This window comes from Populus trichocarpa, chromosome 14 (assembly GCF_000002775.5).
Source record: "Populus trichocarpa isolate Nisqually-1 chromosome 14, P.trichocarpa_v4.1, whole genome shotgun sequence".
Lineage (NCBI taxonomy): Eukaryota > Viridiplantae > Streptophyta > Magnoliopsida > Malpighiales > Salicaceae > Populus > Populus trichocarpa.
Genome location: NC_037298.2, coordinates 207090 through 222280, shown reverse-complemented (window position 1 = coordinate 222280; position 15191 = coordinate 207090). Strand labels below are relative to the sequence as shown.

The window sequence follows — 15191 nt, the reverse complement described above, 5'->3', positions numbered from 1 at the left end:
CAAAGCAGTTTTTACATGTTTTTTTAACTGAGTTTCGTAAAACACTGTTTGTTTTTGCTTTTTAAAATCGCTTTTGAAAAAAATTGAAAATTTTATTTTTTTTCTTTGCTTCAAATTGATATATTTTTTGTGTTTTTAGATTATTTTGATATACTGATATCAAAAATAATTTTTTAAAAATACAAATATTATTTTGATGCATTTTCAAATAAAAAACATGTTAAAAAATAATCATAATTACACTTGTACCATTGATCCTATTTTTCACCGGAGATGCTCTAATGTATTTAGTTTAACTTTTTGAAGATTTTTCCTTTCACATTTTTCGTAAATTTCTCACTACATTTTTAGCTACCTTTCGTCGTCTGCTGCATATGTAGCCAGCCAACTCCCTCGATCCGATGTTCGCATTAAACGGAGGACAGAGTCAAAGATGAAGCAACTTATTAATCTATATATATTGAATTTCCGTAATTACTCTTTCTAGAACACAAGAACTCACAAGAAAAATTACAAAATTACACTGTACCCACTCTCTGTCTAATGTTATTTAAAAAATAATAATTTATAAGTCTTCTTCCAAGTCTTTCTTAATTTCCTTTTGATGCAGCAAGTTGTTAAGGACATGATTTTTTTAAAAAAAACAAACATATTTAATTGCATTTCCTAATCTTACGTACAGTCTTCTGCAAAGTCTTTCTTTATATAAACATATATTTGAGTTAAAAAGTATTCTAATGGCCGGCCAGTTGCTTTCTAGGATTCATCTTTTTCGATTAATGTGATGAGATTTGTCATATGATTTAGTATTATTGCAGTATGACGTCATCCATTCACTACTTGTTCAAGGCCCTCAATTATATTTCTCAAATGGGACAAAAACAAATGGCAGACAAGAGAGCTTGCGATCCGCGCATCCGATGTGATCACCCCCTAACACATTAATTGTCAATAATCAGATTAATTATTATTGATCCATGTTTATTTGAACTTATTTGATATCATATTTGTATTTGATTTCATATAAAGAAAAACACTCAAGGTGGCTGCGTTTTCCAGAATCACATGAACTAACCCCTGTTTTTAGCTGGGTTTTCTTTGCCGATGGACTTTTGTTCGAGTGTTGTGCTAATACATAGGTAGCACCGCACCCTGATGTGCCTGACCATATTAATAGTTTACAGAAGTGTGTTGCCATGTGATACTGCGAGATGCCCCCTTGCTTTCTGCTGCAATTCTTTTTTTTTCTTTTTTTTGGTCTGGCTAAACGATGGATATTCATGAACATCATTAGAAAACTAAAATAATTACTGAATTTGACATTAATAACCGTGCACCCCACCCTGTATCAGAAAACTGATTTCTGATATTCTTAACATAGTCTACCTCATAATGATTTTGTCTTAATTGGGTGGTCACAACTGGCAATTAGGTTTCACACTAATTATCTGTCTTGTTCTTGTGTGCACCCACCTATTGCTCCATCGGGTCCTTCATTTTAAAAAATTACTCTGTGTCTACTCTCTGCCGAAGTCTTTCTTTATTGTTTGTTTTTCTTTTTTTAATGAAGCAAGTTGTTGAGTTTGATAATGACAGGATTTTTTTTAAAAAAAAAACAGTTAATTACATTTTCTTGGATGTTTGGAGTAAGCTAGCTGGTCATTATAATCTTACCGCCAATTAATCTTTCTTTCTTTATATATATATGACCAGAGTTAACAAATTGTGATGAAAGTAAGCAGGTTTCACACTAATTATCTGTCTTGTTCTTTTTTATTATTATTCATGATGATACATAGATGAGGTTGTTCTCTACTTCTATTCTTGTATAAACTCAAATTTACATATAAATTTATCCTTCAAATAAATCAATAGAGTTCAACGCAACAGTAACAACAAAACTAACTTCATAATAATTTAATTATTTTAATACAAAAATTAAAATAAATTTATAATTATAGAGAACTAACTGATATAAAAAAATATAAATTAAAAAAAAATAAAAAGTAGTTTCTTTTGGTAGCAAAAAAGACATTTTGAGCACAAGAAAGAGAAAAAAGTGTATGGTGTGAAATATTAAAAGATGAAATGAAGTGTGTTTTGGAATGATGAGATACATTCAACTTTAGACCATAGTTGCATGAGGGTCCCTTCCTCCCTATACTAATTGATTGATGGCTATTAGCAGCATCTTCCATGAACCATCGTTGTCAATCTGTCATGCCATGGCTAATAAAATCCTACAAACACCTCTGTCGGCATATTGTATTTAGTTTAACTTTTTGCAGATTAATAAATATTAGAATTTGAAAAGTAAAATATATATATTTATTTTTTATTATTAGTTTATTATTTATATTTTAATTAATTTAAGAGTAAAAATTAAAATTAAAAATAAGAGGTAAAGTAATAAAGAAGAGAAAAAAGAGCCCTAACAACCGTAATCTTGTTTGCTTATAATATATAAATTAATTTTATATTTTTTTGCTGACCAGATTTGTCGCTTGAAGTCAGGTGTCAACTACTCCTTCAAGGCTCTCAATTTATATTAGTGAAACTAAAGCAGATTTTTACACAAGAAAATGGTGTAAGCACATATTATAATATATTTTTTAATTCTAATATATAAACAAAACCTGAATAGAAAAGAAAAACATTTCTTTCATGTTAAGCAATGATTTACATTTGATTTCTCATCAAAATTATCAAACTTGTTTGAATTTAGTTTGACACAAACTCACCTCTTAATTAATAATTAATCTCATAAATACTAATCTCATTTTGATCAGGTAAATGGTTTTGTTTTTGAATTATTAACTTTAGTGATTTTCACCATTTTTACTCCTCCCCTCATGTGGAAATTATACTTTACAGCCTCATGCAACCATTCCTGATTAAATTATCACAAATCACTAGACATTCATTCAATTATTAGCCTCTAATAATAATTAAAATAAATTACAAATAAAAAGTTACCCAAGAATGGAAAAATATTAAATGTTCAATTACCATAAGTTTCACAGCCATGCCTAAATAACAATGAAAAAAAACTATTAATGAATATAAATGTCTGGTTAAATTAAAAAAAAATTATTAATGAATATTGATGTCTAAAAATAAAGAAAATTTATTGAGCCCGGGACAGAGAGAAGTTTGGTGTGAAACTAGTTATTTGAGAATAGATCAAAGTTGTTTTTAAATTGTTAGTATTTATAATTATTTAAAATAAAAATAATATGAAAATATAAAAAAATATTATGTTAAATTTTTTTTTTTAAAAAAAGGGATTGAACAATTCATTTAAAGTGTATTTTTTTTTTAGAAGTTGTGATTGATGTTGAGGTGAGGTAGAATTTAATTATAGACAAAACTTAACTGTAAAAATTAACTTTTTAATTTTTTTTTTTTATGAATTTCATACACAAAACTAACCTCTAAAACCAACAATCACACTCAGGAAGATGAAGTAAATGTTTGTGATTGTATTTGAAAATCAATTTTAAAAATATTTGAAATTTTTTTATTTATTTTTATTTGAAATTATTATATTTTTATATTTTCAAATTATTTTGAAGTATTAATATTAAAAATAATTTTTAAAAAATAAAAAAATATTTTAATAAATTTATACTTTTAAAAAACCATTAATATATTTTCAAATAATCGAAATAAAGTGTGTTTTGAAATGATGAGATACGGTTTCAAATTCAAAACAGGAATCCCTCCCTCTTTTGATTAATTGCAGCTGGCAGCATCTTCCACGAACCAAGGTGAAGAAAATGACCCTTCCTTCTTATCTTGCGTGTCCAAATCCATCGAAGCGTGTTGACAACTTTAAAGCATAGGGTCCCTCCCTCTCCCTATATCCTCTTGATACGTGTAATGAATCCAAGAAAGTAGTGTTAGTAGTCAGTAGTACATAGACTTTATTTATTAAAAAAATAAATAAACTTAACAAAAACTCAGAAAAAAAATCTAATAGTAATATGGTACCGGACATAACCATTATACCCTCAATTATTAACAATATTACTAGATAAATGAATCCAAGAAAGGAATATCGATTTTTTCTGTCCCAAGCACTATTATTGGTTTGAAAAGTTTGCTTCTTCCATTGCACTCAGGAGAACATTTGGCTCGCAGCAGCTTTTTATTTAGCTCCTTGTAATCAAAATTAACCAAGTTATTTCTTTGTTATTTATCTTTCTTTTCGGCTGTTTTTTTTTAAATACTATTTTTTTTTAATCTTTCTATATTTATTATTGTTGTTGTAAACTAGGTCAGGGATGATAACCAATTACAACCACCAACATCAGTTATTAATTTATTTTGTGTTTCAAAAACGCTTTTAAAAAAATTTAATTTTTTTATTTGCTTTAAATTAATATTTTTTTGTATTTTAAAATTATTTTGATGTGCTGATGTCAAAAATAATTTTAAAAAATAAAAAATATTATTTTGATGCATTTCCGAGTGAAGAACACTTTGAAAAGCAATTGCAACCACACTTCCAAACAGGCTAGCCACCTTTAAGTCTTGCCCAATAAAGCAACGGCTCACATGCAGGTCTATAAGGCCAAACCTAATTATGAACCCTTTTTTTTTAATTTAACAGGGGCCGAACGTGTTATCCGCCCTAACATTTTTTTAAAAAAATTATGTATTGTTTGTATCAGTAGATAACACATTATTTATACAATCCAAAATCCAGTTAATGTGACAGGCTGGCAACTGGAAAATCGGGTTCTTTATTATTTTTACTAAAAAACTGATTTTCAATCTATTTTTGACAAAAAAAATACCTTGGAAACACCTTATAAACCTCCTTGAACCAGTTCATGACCACCAAAAAATTGCCAAAAACTCAAAATCCACTCAAAATAAAAATCTTCCCGAGCTTAGATATTTTTTTTTTGGTGTTTTCAAAGTAAACAAACACCTAATTATAACCCCTTCGTTATATAAAACCTTTTGATGGTCGAAATTGTTTTGGTGGTTGAAATCTTTCCCAACAATCACTTTTTCTCTCCAAGCTGAAATCTGATAACTCTCTATTGAGAAAACTAAAACAATAGAAAAAATAAAGTTAGGTATTAAAATGTATTCCTTTAAAATTCAAATGATTGATCATCTAATATATATCTAAAAAAGATGGAGGACTAAAATAATTTTTTTTAACAAAATTTTCAACCAATCTTCTATGTTATTTGAGATTTTCACTTCAATCCCTTATCTTTCGATTCAACCTTCACTTCTAAAAAAAATATATAATTAATATTTAATTTAGGTTTAAAGGTACCAAATCACGTAAAATAAAAATTCAAAAATCAAAATAAAAATGTATTTTAAAAAAAGAAGCAATACCAGTGTTATATGAGAGAGTGCATCGTAAAAAAACAACAAAAATAATCTCTTTCGATGTATTGTATAATATATGCCACAAACCATCAAAAATAAAATAAAACACGCTTGGATCATTTCCAACAAAAAAAACAACCTTAACTAGGTTTTTTTAATTTTAATTATATTTATAACATAAAAAAAATAATAAAACGATTGGTGAATCTACTGGGCATCAAGACACGTGTCTCTATTCAATCATTGGAGCAGCAGTCCATTTTGCCTCACGGTCAACTTATCTTGCCTGGCCTTTTATCCATCTGTCTGGGTGATGTTGCTGGGCTTTGGGCTGGGAGCATGATTGTTTTTATTCTTGGGCCTGCTGCCTATTGCGTTTGACTCATCAACTCATTTTGCATCTGCCTTTACTCTGCCTCTCTTCACCTGGTTTCCCGCCCTGCCCTTCCCTCTCAATTGAAGCCACCAATGGGAGTGCATCTTGCATCAACTTTGATTGATGAGAGTTTAGGTATGAATTTTCAGCTTGATTTGAGTCGCTATGCTAATCTATCTCTTTTCTTTACATGGTTTTGCATTCCTGCTTTCTCTCTTCTGCACAGTGGTGTAGCTCTATTGGAATTCAATTTACCGTCGTTGGTTTTTTATTATCTTCCAGGTTTCCATTGTTTTTTCTCACCCATTTTCATTTGAAAGTTTTTTTCCCATGTATTGTCCCGAATTTATTCATTTATTTATAGTTGAATTTAGCTCAGTGGTGTTATTTTCTGCTTTCTTTCTCAGGATTTCGGCTCTTTTGACGACCTTTTGCTGGGGCAACCACCTGATGTTCCATGGATTTGGTTGCGTGATGTTGCTCCAGTTCGTGATTTGCAATTATTCTCTATGATTCGTAGTTTTATTTCTTTTCAGAGACCCTGCTGATTTCTTTTTTTCTTTTTCTTTTTTGGGAAGCACTTTTTGATCAGGTTTAAGAGCATGTCTGAGCTTCCTCCTATTTTTGATTAGTGGTTTTATGATGAGTTTAGGAATGTTGTGTGTGTTTGATTGCCTTTGACTAGGCACGATCGAATAGCCTTTGTCAGGGTTATATGACCCTTCAGCTGGTTCTTAAGCAGGTATGGTTTTCCTTCACTGCATTCATTTTCGTATAGCTAAATGTTTTTCTCAAATGGTTTCGATATCGACTTTGCCTGGGTCCATCTTTTTTTGGCCTTCTGCTGTTCTGTTTCTTTAGAATCTGTCTCTACAGACTACTTTCTTCGCTTTTCTTTTAAGGATTTTGCTGCTTTTTTAGTTCACAGCTTGTGAAAAAAAGGGTGTACTGACACCCTTTCATCTAAAGCTAGATAGCTTCAGCGCTTTAGTTAGGTCTGCTGAAACTTCGTCCGGCGTCCGCTGTTACCTGCAATGTTTTTTCTTCCAGGTTTGTGTCTGTCCTTTCTCATTTCGATTTGGTTCTTATATTTTTTTAAGCTTACGTCAAGAAAGCTTCCTAACAAGTGGTGAGCCCATAACTTTATTTTGACCTTAACTTGGTGCTCCTGCCTTTTTATGCACTGTTCCTGCTGTGTCGTTTAATCCAGGTTAGTTTCGTTTCCTTTTTCACTGATCTGCTCTTTGCTTAAGGGAAGGAGGGTGTCATTTAATGTTTGTTAACATTAGTTAAAGGACCCTAGAGTAATGTAGGGAACTCGGGGAATAGGATGAGTAGATGAAAACCAAACTCGGGGAATAGGATGAGTAGATGAAAACCAAACACACAAGATGAGATAAACAGTTATGTTCTAATGTTTCCAATCTATCAAAATTGAGTTTCTTCTTAAAATAAAGTGTATTCAAGTCTTCATTGCCACATCACCCTCCAATTGTCCATGTCGTTTTGCAGCTCACAGTAAATTAGGTGCCTGGAATACTTCAATTCACTCCACTCCCACTGCTGCTGCCATCAATTCCGCTCTATACTATGAGTATGAGCATGGCTGGCTAGGAGGATTTGTGGGTATATTAACAAATTAGCAAGTTGCTTCTTTGATCTAGATGTTTAGTAAAGGTGATGCCAGGGGAAATTATAAGGGTGGTCTTGGCATCCGGACTGCTAGAGAAGCCATCTTTAGATGGCAGCAAAAGGATTTCTTCCCTGGCATGCTAGAATTCCTGCAGACATTTGCAACTACCTTTTCCTCTCATGTGTTTACAGGTATCCTGTATCGTCAAAGAATGACGAGTCACACAATATAGGCTAACAAGTTTTAACATTACAGTTAATTGCTCTAATTCTTCTTCTGCACATTACCTTCCTTTCTCAAAGAGTTGGCTTGGAAATACTTATTATCTTATATATTCCATCTTTTTGTTGCTTTCGATTGTGGGTTGTTGTTGTTGTTGTTGTTGAGGACGGTTGCATTCCGATAGCGGCCTCTTACCTACTTTTGTTCTATGTTTGCTCATGTGCTGTTCATTATCAGGTTGTCATTCTTCATTGCTTGCTTCATTTGTTAGCTGCAGTAATTTCTTTTTCTTTTTTTGGCCTTCTGCTGTTCTGTTTCTTTAGAATCTGCCTACAGATTAGTTTCCCACTCCTCTTCTATGGCATCCGAAGCAGATATCAACAGCAACTCACATCCCTCGTAAATCAACATGTCTGGTGGGTCAGCACGAACAAACTTTTTGTGCCCAAATTGGCCTTGTAGGTGAGTTGGAAACCTTGTAAATTGGGAACTGCCACCATGTTGATCGGGATTCTTTATGTGAATTATAAATGAGCCCTCACGTTCGATGTTAAGCGACTCTTGAGGCTCGTTTTCCTTGTCTTTTGATGGCAATTCTAGCTTGTACACCAAATGAGCATGCATTCTCTTGCCTGGATTGTGCCTTGGTATCCGATAAATGCCTTCTCCTAATGCTCTTGCTGGATACTTGTGTCGAAGCCCTCTCGTCGCAGCAGTGTCATATTCCTCTGAGATGCAACAAGTAAATAAAATATTTATGATCAAATTGATGTCCATGAAACTGCAACAAAATTCAATGCTGACTTCTGGAAGACTTTTACATCCCATTTCTTCTATCAATCTCAAACAAGGGCTCTTTTTCATTGTTCACTACCTACAATCCAAGAGAAAAAAGAAAGCACATTCATTGCTCTAACTACTAACTCTATTGTAAAACTTTGAGAGAAAAAATAAAAGTACTAGCATATTATATATTAAACACATATTTTTGGACAATCTATTACAATTAATTACCTGGCTTCCACGCCCTGGCTCGAGCCATTGTGAATCTATTACAATGAATTACCTGGCTTCCACGCCCACCTTCACTTCCATTCTTGCCTGCAGAAGCACTACTACTTCCACCATCATGATCAATACTGCTGAAATTTGAAGCCAGATTGAGGGAATTGCTTCTCCTCAACCGCTCTCTCTCCAGACTCTGGCCTTAGTACCAAGTACAAACGTTGAACGTCATATATATAGAAGAAGAATATTTCACCTTTTTCCTACATAATTTTTCAGTTTTTCCATAAATAAAATGCTGCAAGTTCGTTTTCTAGAGGATGATCAAAATACCATGGGAGGGGAGAAGAAGTTTTGAAGGAGTGAGGAAGAACATGTCATGCGTTTCTGCATGGGGTTTTTCCCTACACACCGATTGAGAAGGAGAGAAATTAGGAAAGGATACTGAATTCTGTTATATCAAAAGTAAAAGTTTCTGTTACATCCTTAGGGTATTTATCACAACCCAGACTGTTCCCTCGATTCTATATTTCCCTTAGCCATTACACGTGGCTTGACTATTTTATTTAGAATTATCCGGGCTGCATGAAACGCAACCGTTTAACTAATGTTTTAAATTCTTTGCCGCTTCCTTCCAACGCTGTCGTTTATGCTTGATTTGAATTAAATCCCTCTTCTTCTGTGTTAGCCCTCATCTTCTTTGTTTCCAGTCGTGACATAAAACCACTCGTGAGTACTATATTGATAACAATAAGTTCCATAAATAAAAAGAGAGAGAGAGAGAGAGAGAGAGAGAGAGACAAAACCTGAATCTCAACCACGGGAGAGGAGTCCGTGGGGAAACTCTATTCCCTATTAGAGGACCTGCAGACAAATGGAGTACTGATGAATGCAAGAACTGAGAAGTGGTGGTGTTTAACATGTTTGCAAACTCAGAAAGGAAAGCAGCATGCAGGACACCTCACAGTACGAGAAACTCCTACAAGGAGACACGTTTCCTATGTACAAGCCACGCCACGAACGTATAGGGAACTGGAAACTGCCTGCAACTTGTCAAAAAAACAGCAATATTTCACGAACCTTAAACGACAAGGAATGAAGGTATAGGGTACTAACGACATGTCATCACCATTGGCAATGTCTGTAGGGTTTATAAATCATGTATACTTTTAATTCTTTTAAATCAGTTAGAGTTAAAGACTAGACAGCTTACAAGTTATAAGTTTCAGATGCTCTTTTTTTTTAAATAAATTTTTTTTCTCAGAATAACTATATAATATTTTTTGAAGGACAGCTAGCGGATTTCGGCAAATTTTATCAACGTGAATTCATCCAAGACTGATCATAGCTGAGGTATTTAGTATATTTCACTATATAATTATCTTGTGATGTTTATAAATAAATGAGAGTAGGAAAAGCTACTGGGAGGCTTAGAAGCAGGTATAAATAAATAAAGGATACTATGATAATTGAATAAAACTTGATAAATATAAATAGAAAAAAGAAAGAAAGAGGGATCTGAAAATTAAGGGGGAGTAACGGGAGAAGAGAAGAAAAGGAAAAGAAGAAGAAGAGAAAAGAGAGAAAGATAAAGGAAGGAGAAAGGAGTTAGAGAAAATAAGTTAAAATGATAAGATTTATGCTTCGATGTGTATAATGTGTTTTCTTTAGCTATAGAATTCTGTTTTGTTGAATATTAGGGTTTTGAAGATTTTATTTTGGGTTTGATTGATGAATTGATTTGAATTTTATGGATTGATTGTTATGGATAATGAATTATTTAGTTGATTTTAGAAGATTATAGGTAAAGATGATGATTTTGAGTTATGATTTTGTTTAAATTGTGAATTTGAGTTAGAAATCTTGAGATAATAGTAGATTTTCTGTGGAAATTTTGGGTTTGAGGTTGAAGATAGGGGTAAGCAAAAAAACAAAAAAACCAATTAAACCGAGAAAACCAGAAAAAAATAACTGGAAAAACTGAACCGTGAAAAAAAACCGATGAAACCGATTAGAATTTTTAAAAAATTGACTGGTTCGGTTTGGTTTCGGTTTATAAGCATGAAACCGAAAAAACTGAACCGAACTAAACCTAAACAGGAAAAAAAACTAAGCAAAACTGGAAAAAACCAAGCTAAACCGGAAAAACCGAGCCAAACCAAAAAAACTGAGAAAAACAAAAAAAAAACCAGTTTTTGTTCTAAAATAACGGAACCGAATCGAAACTGATCGGTTTGAACCGGTTTTGGTTTTTTTTAAAAAAACTAGTTTGGTTACTTTTTTTTTATAAAAACCAAACCGAAAATGATCACCCCTAGTTGAAGATTATGAAATTTCAGTTTGGTCCCTCAATTTGTGAAAATTTCAGTTTAGTCCGCAAACTTTGGAAAAATTACAGATTGGTCCCTAGAGCGTAATATGAGATTCTGGATAGAAGAAAAGATGAATTATGGGCAGAATTTCAGTATAGTTATGAATTATACCACTTTCAATTTGGTCCTCCTATTTGATAAAAATTACAATTTGACCCTAAAAATTTGACAAAATTCCAGAATGGTCCCTGGAGCATAATTAGAGTTGCTTGACAGAATTGAGGATGAATTATGGGAAAAATTCCAGTACAGTCATGGATTTATGACAATTTTAGTTTGGTCCTTGAAATTGACTAAATTATAATTTGACCCCTAAAAATTTATAAAATTCTAGATTGGTCCCTAGTTGTAATATTAGATTTTTTAGATTGGTTTGACTAATATTTGAGGGTTATTTAGTAAATTATTATCAAGTCTTATTATTTATTTTCTTATGAATTAGATTTCGGGAAAACCATATAATTTTCGGGTTTTTGGGAAAAATAACTAGTTTTGGTTCAAAAACATATAGGGTTATGGAATAGACCCTTAGTTAAGTGTATTAAATAGGTTGTATGCTCTTTCGATTCATTTTTGAATATGTCTTCTTTTTATTCAGATAATCCTGATATTCTACCAGTGGGATATCAGTAGGATTTCCTTCAGTATCTGCTTTCAAGTTATGTTTGCTTTCTAGTCAGGTGAGTGGATAATTTTCCATATGCATGTGAAATATTATAGATACTTGAGTTGTTAATAAGAATTGGATCATGCTTCTTGATAATATATAATTGACTTCTGAAATGACAGCTCCTCATTTGATTGATGTCACGAGTTGAGCAGTGATTATGATTATGAACCTATGGTATGCCAGTCAGAATACCCATGCTAACAGGATAGTGTTAGTCTTTGTGCTCATCGTATCTGAACCCTAGTTGGTCGGAGTAGTGACCAACCTGTGTGGACTGATCATCCCATAGTACGGAGCCTCATGCTCATTGCATTTTAATTTTGTGATGAGCTTTACCTTATGATATTCTTGTTATGACTTATTTGAGAAACCTTCCTATAAGAACCTAAAACCATAATTGTATATACATTCCTCATTGTTATATCATCTCGTGTGTGTATATTGAACATTATCTACTCAATGAGTTGTTGAACTCACTCTCTCATTATTTATCTTTTCAGGTTTATAGCTTGTTAGTGAGTCATTTTTGTTGGACCTTCAGAATCTGCTTTTTTGGTAGTAATTTGTACCTTTTCTTTTATGTCTAATTAGTACCCCACAACTATGAATTTGTATTAACTCTTGTATTAAAACAATTAATTATATTATAAAGTTAGTTTTGATGTTACTGTTGCGTTGAACTCTTATTGAGTTATTTAATAGATAAGTTTGTATGTAAGTTCGAGTTTGTATAAGTATGAAATCTTGAAAGGAAATATTGTCTATGTGACAGTTATGAATTCGGTAATTGGATTATGACATATCTTGTTTATACCGAGCATGCCTTTTGTCTTCTTTGTTTCAGACTTTCATGCAAGTAAATTGTCTTCTTTGTTTCAGACTTTCACCAACTCTCGTAAATAAATCATAACAATTAAAGCTAATACATCCAAACCCGCAACCCCTCAATCCAATCAGCCACCTACTCGGTGACTTGCCGAAACCCACAAATTACAAACACCCCCTTGAGTCAAATAGTCCATAAACTAGCCTCAAAATCATCTATCAATAGCAAATGGAAACATTTTCGAATAAAATACACTTATCACTAAAAAATTAATTACCTGAAGATCAAAAGTAAATACAATTCAACTGTGGTTATGCAAAAGAAGTAAAAAACCCTTCTCTCAAAAACTTCTAAAAGTATAAACAAAGGGATGGAAATACATGGGAAAATATCCGCTTATTAGAAACAAAACAAAAAAAAAAAACCATCGAACCGAGATGGAAAGAGAGATTATTTCTATGATGGGGAGAGGGAAAGAAAGGAAGGAGAAAAAAGAAGTGCCAGAATGTTGTGTTAATCCATTCACCAGGCATGAAAAGCAGACAACAAATTTAAGTAATTCATGTGTTTTGTTTTGTTGAATTGATACATGCAGTGAAGAGTGCAAGAAGGATATGCCAGTGACTTTATAAGTTTCCAAGGCCGTAGTCTTGATGCTAAAATCAAGATGAATTCTGGTTAGTTAAGTTCCATAATGCAGTCTTGATGCTAAGAGGCACTAATTTTGTTTTGCTATCTGATTAATCAACTGATTCTTTGTTATGATTTGGGGATTGTGAATTAGTGATTTGGTTTGTAGGAAGACAACAACCTTGACAGAGCCTTGAAGCTTGAAATGGATAAAAGAATTTGACCTATAAGACTATTAGAACTCAAAGAAGTGTAAGAGTTTCTTGACCTGCAATTTGGCTTGGGATTTTTCCTGACTTTTCCTGACAGCTAGTTTTGATCCAGGGACAAGCCCTGAAGCTTGACCAAGCTGAACAATGAAGTTGGCAACAACCCTGACAACTGGTTTTGGGACAGGTCAGTCATTCCTGGATTGTTAGCTGTAATTAACAAGATAGTACAAACTAACTATTTGTAAATAAAAATTAACATTAAAAAAAGAAGCAATTTTTTGATCTTATACGTTGGTTTTATTGGTTTTGGGTTTTCTTTGCCATGCAAGGCCTCTTCTCCTTCGTTTCCAACTTTGTTGGGTGAGCTTATGTGGTTTTATTTTGCTGGTAAGGCCAACCATTGAGGTCCTTTTCAGCTCCTTTTTTTTTCCTTTAAAGATTAGTGCATTCATGAGTTGTTTTATGATGTTGTTCCATTGTGGATGTTCTAGACTTCAAGTTTGTTGCTCTTGGTTGTGGCTGATTGGGTGCTGAAAAAATTTCCTTCTTTGGTTTTTTTTGCATTCATAAGTAGCTTCATGTTGCGCATTGATGCATGTTTAAAGATTCAATTTTTTTTTTTTACTTTAATTGTGGCTACTTGAATGCTAATGAGGTTTCCTAGAAAATTGTGATTATACTTTAAAGATGATTTACTAGATGTTTCAACACTTCCAAGGCTACATGCTTCATAAAGGATGATGCACAAAGGAGTTAAAAGAATTCATTGGTTTCTAAATGTTTAGGATTTGGTTTTTTGAAACTTAGTTGTGCTGACTTTTCTTTAGTATAGTGTTGTTCTTTTCTTTTGTTCTACTCTTCTTTCCTCTTCCCTTACCTTTGTTTTCTAATTTTTATTGAGGAACATCTATCACTTGCCTTATTGTTTTGCTGTCAACTCTGCTAGGAGCATGCCCATTCTCTCCTCAGTCAGCTTCTTGGTCTTCTTTCAAGGATCTGACGGTACATCTCCCTTTTTTTCTTTCGCTTATACATGTTCTTAGCTTCTCATAGTTGTTACTTTAAGTCCACCCCCTACTCAATCCTTATCCATCTTTCTTTTAAGTTTGCTTCTACACAGTTGTTATGCTCCCAACCTCCATTTTTACCCCGGAAGCAGTTCCTTTTGTGTTTTCTTTTGCTGCCGCAGTTGTTTTCTCTTATTCATTGTGCTTGCTCTCTTTTACCCTTTTTGTTTTTTGTCCAACATTTCGTTGCATCTCGCTGGCTCAGCATCCTATTCATCACTAGATTTATGACTTTGCAAGGTGCTGTTTATGTTGGTGCTCTGTTAGCGATCTTGGCCCTATAATCAAGTTTTTTAAGAGGCCTTTATTCTTCTCTTTTTCAATTTTTTTTGTTATTTTCCAGCCTGTTGTGTAGCATATATGCTTTTGTTTTGATCTTTGATTATGTAAATTTTATAAGGCATATGACAAAAATCGTGGTTAAATGATTGTTTCTTTTGAGGTGAAAGATATTGGAAAACCAGACTTGAGAAATCCAGTCGTGCATGAAGCGAATGAGCCTCTATTAGAAAATCTTGAGAGAGCATCTATACAATTAGACATTGATGAAGAAGAAGCAATAAACTAGAAGTTAAAAATCATGAGATCTTTTTTGAAGGGAACATGGAGCAGAAGAAAGAAACTTACTTTGCAGGTGCAAACAGTTCTAGCTTGGATAATACTGTTGTCCTATGGTTTGATTTGGTTGTTAAATACGAAGCATCATGTTGGGAGATTGAAATGCAATTTTGAAGTGATTGTGTTCCCCTTTACAAGCCACAACTAACATGCTAGGATCTTCTAGGCTCCTTTCTACATGGGTTTGATCCATGTCACCTTT

At 32.8% G+C, this 15191-nt stretch overlaps 1 protein-coding gene across 1 annotated transcript; it reads right to left on the bottom strand.

Annotated features, from left to right (window-relative positions):
• Positions 1-7092: 7092 nt before the first annotated feature.
• LOC112324017 (uncharacterized) lies at positions 7093-8540 on the bottom strand. The gene has a single exon (XM_024584384.2). It carries the CDS (start codon positions 8451-8453, stop codon positions 7920-7922), a length of 534 nt encoding a protein of 177 aa, XP_024440152.1. The 5' UTR covers positions 8454-8540; the 3' UTR covers positions 7093-7919.
• Between the last annotated feature and the right edge of the window lie 6651 nt (positions 8541-15191).

Excerpts from the sequence above, each read along its gene's own strand:
- LOC112324017 (XM_024584384.2), bottom strand. The coding sequence starts at position 8,453 with ATGAAAAAGAGCCCTTGTTTGAGATTGATAGAAGAAATGGGATGTAAA.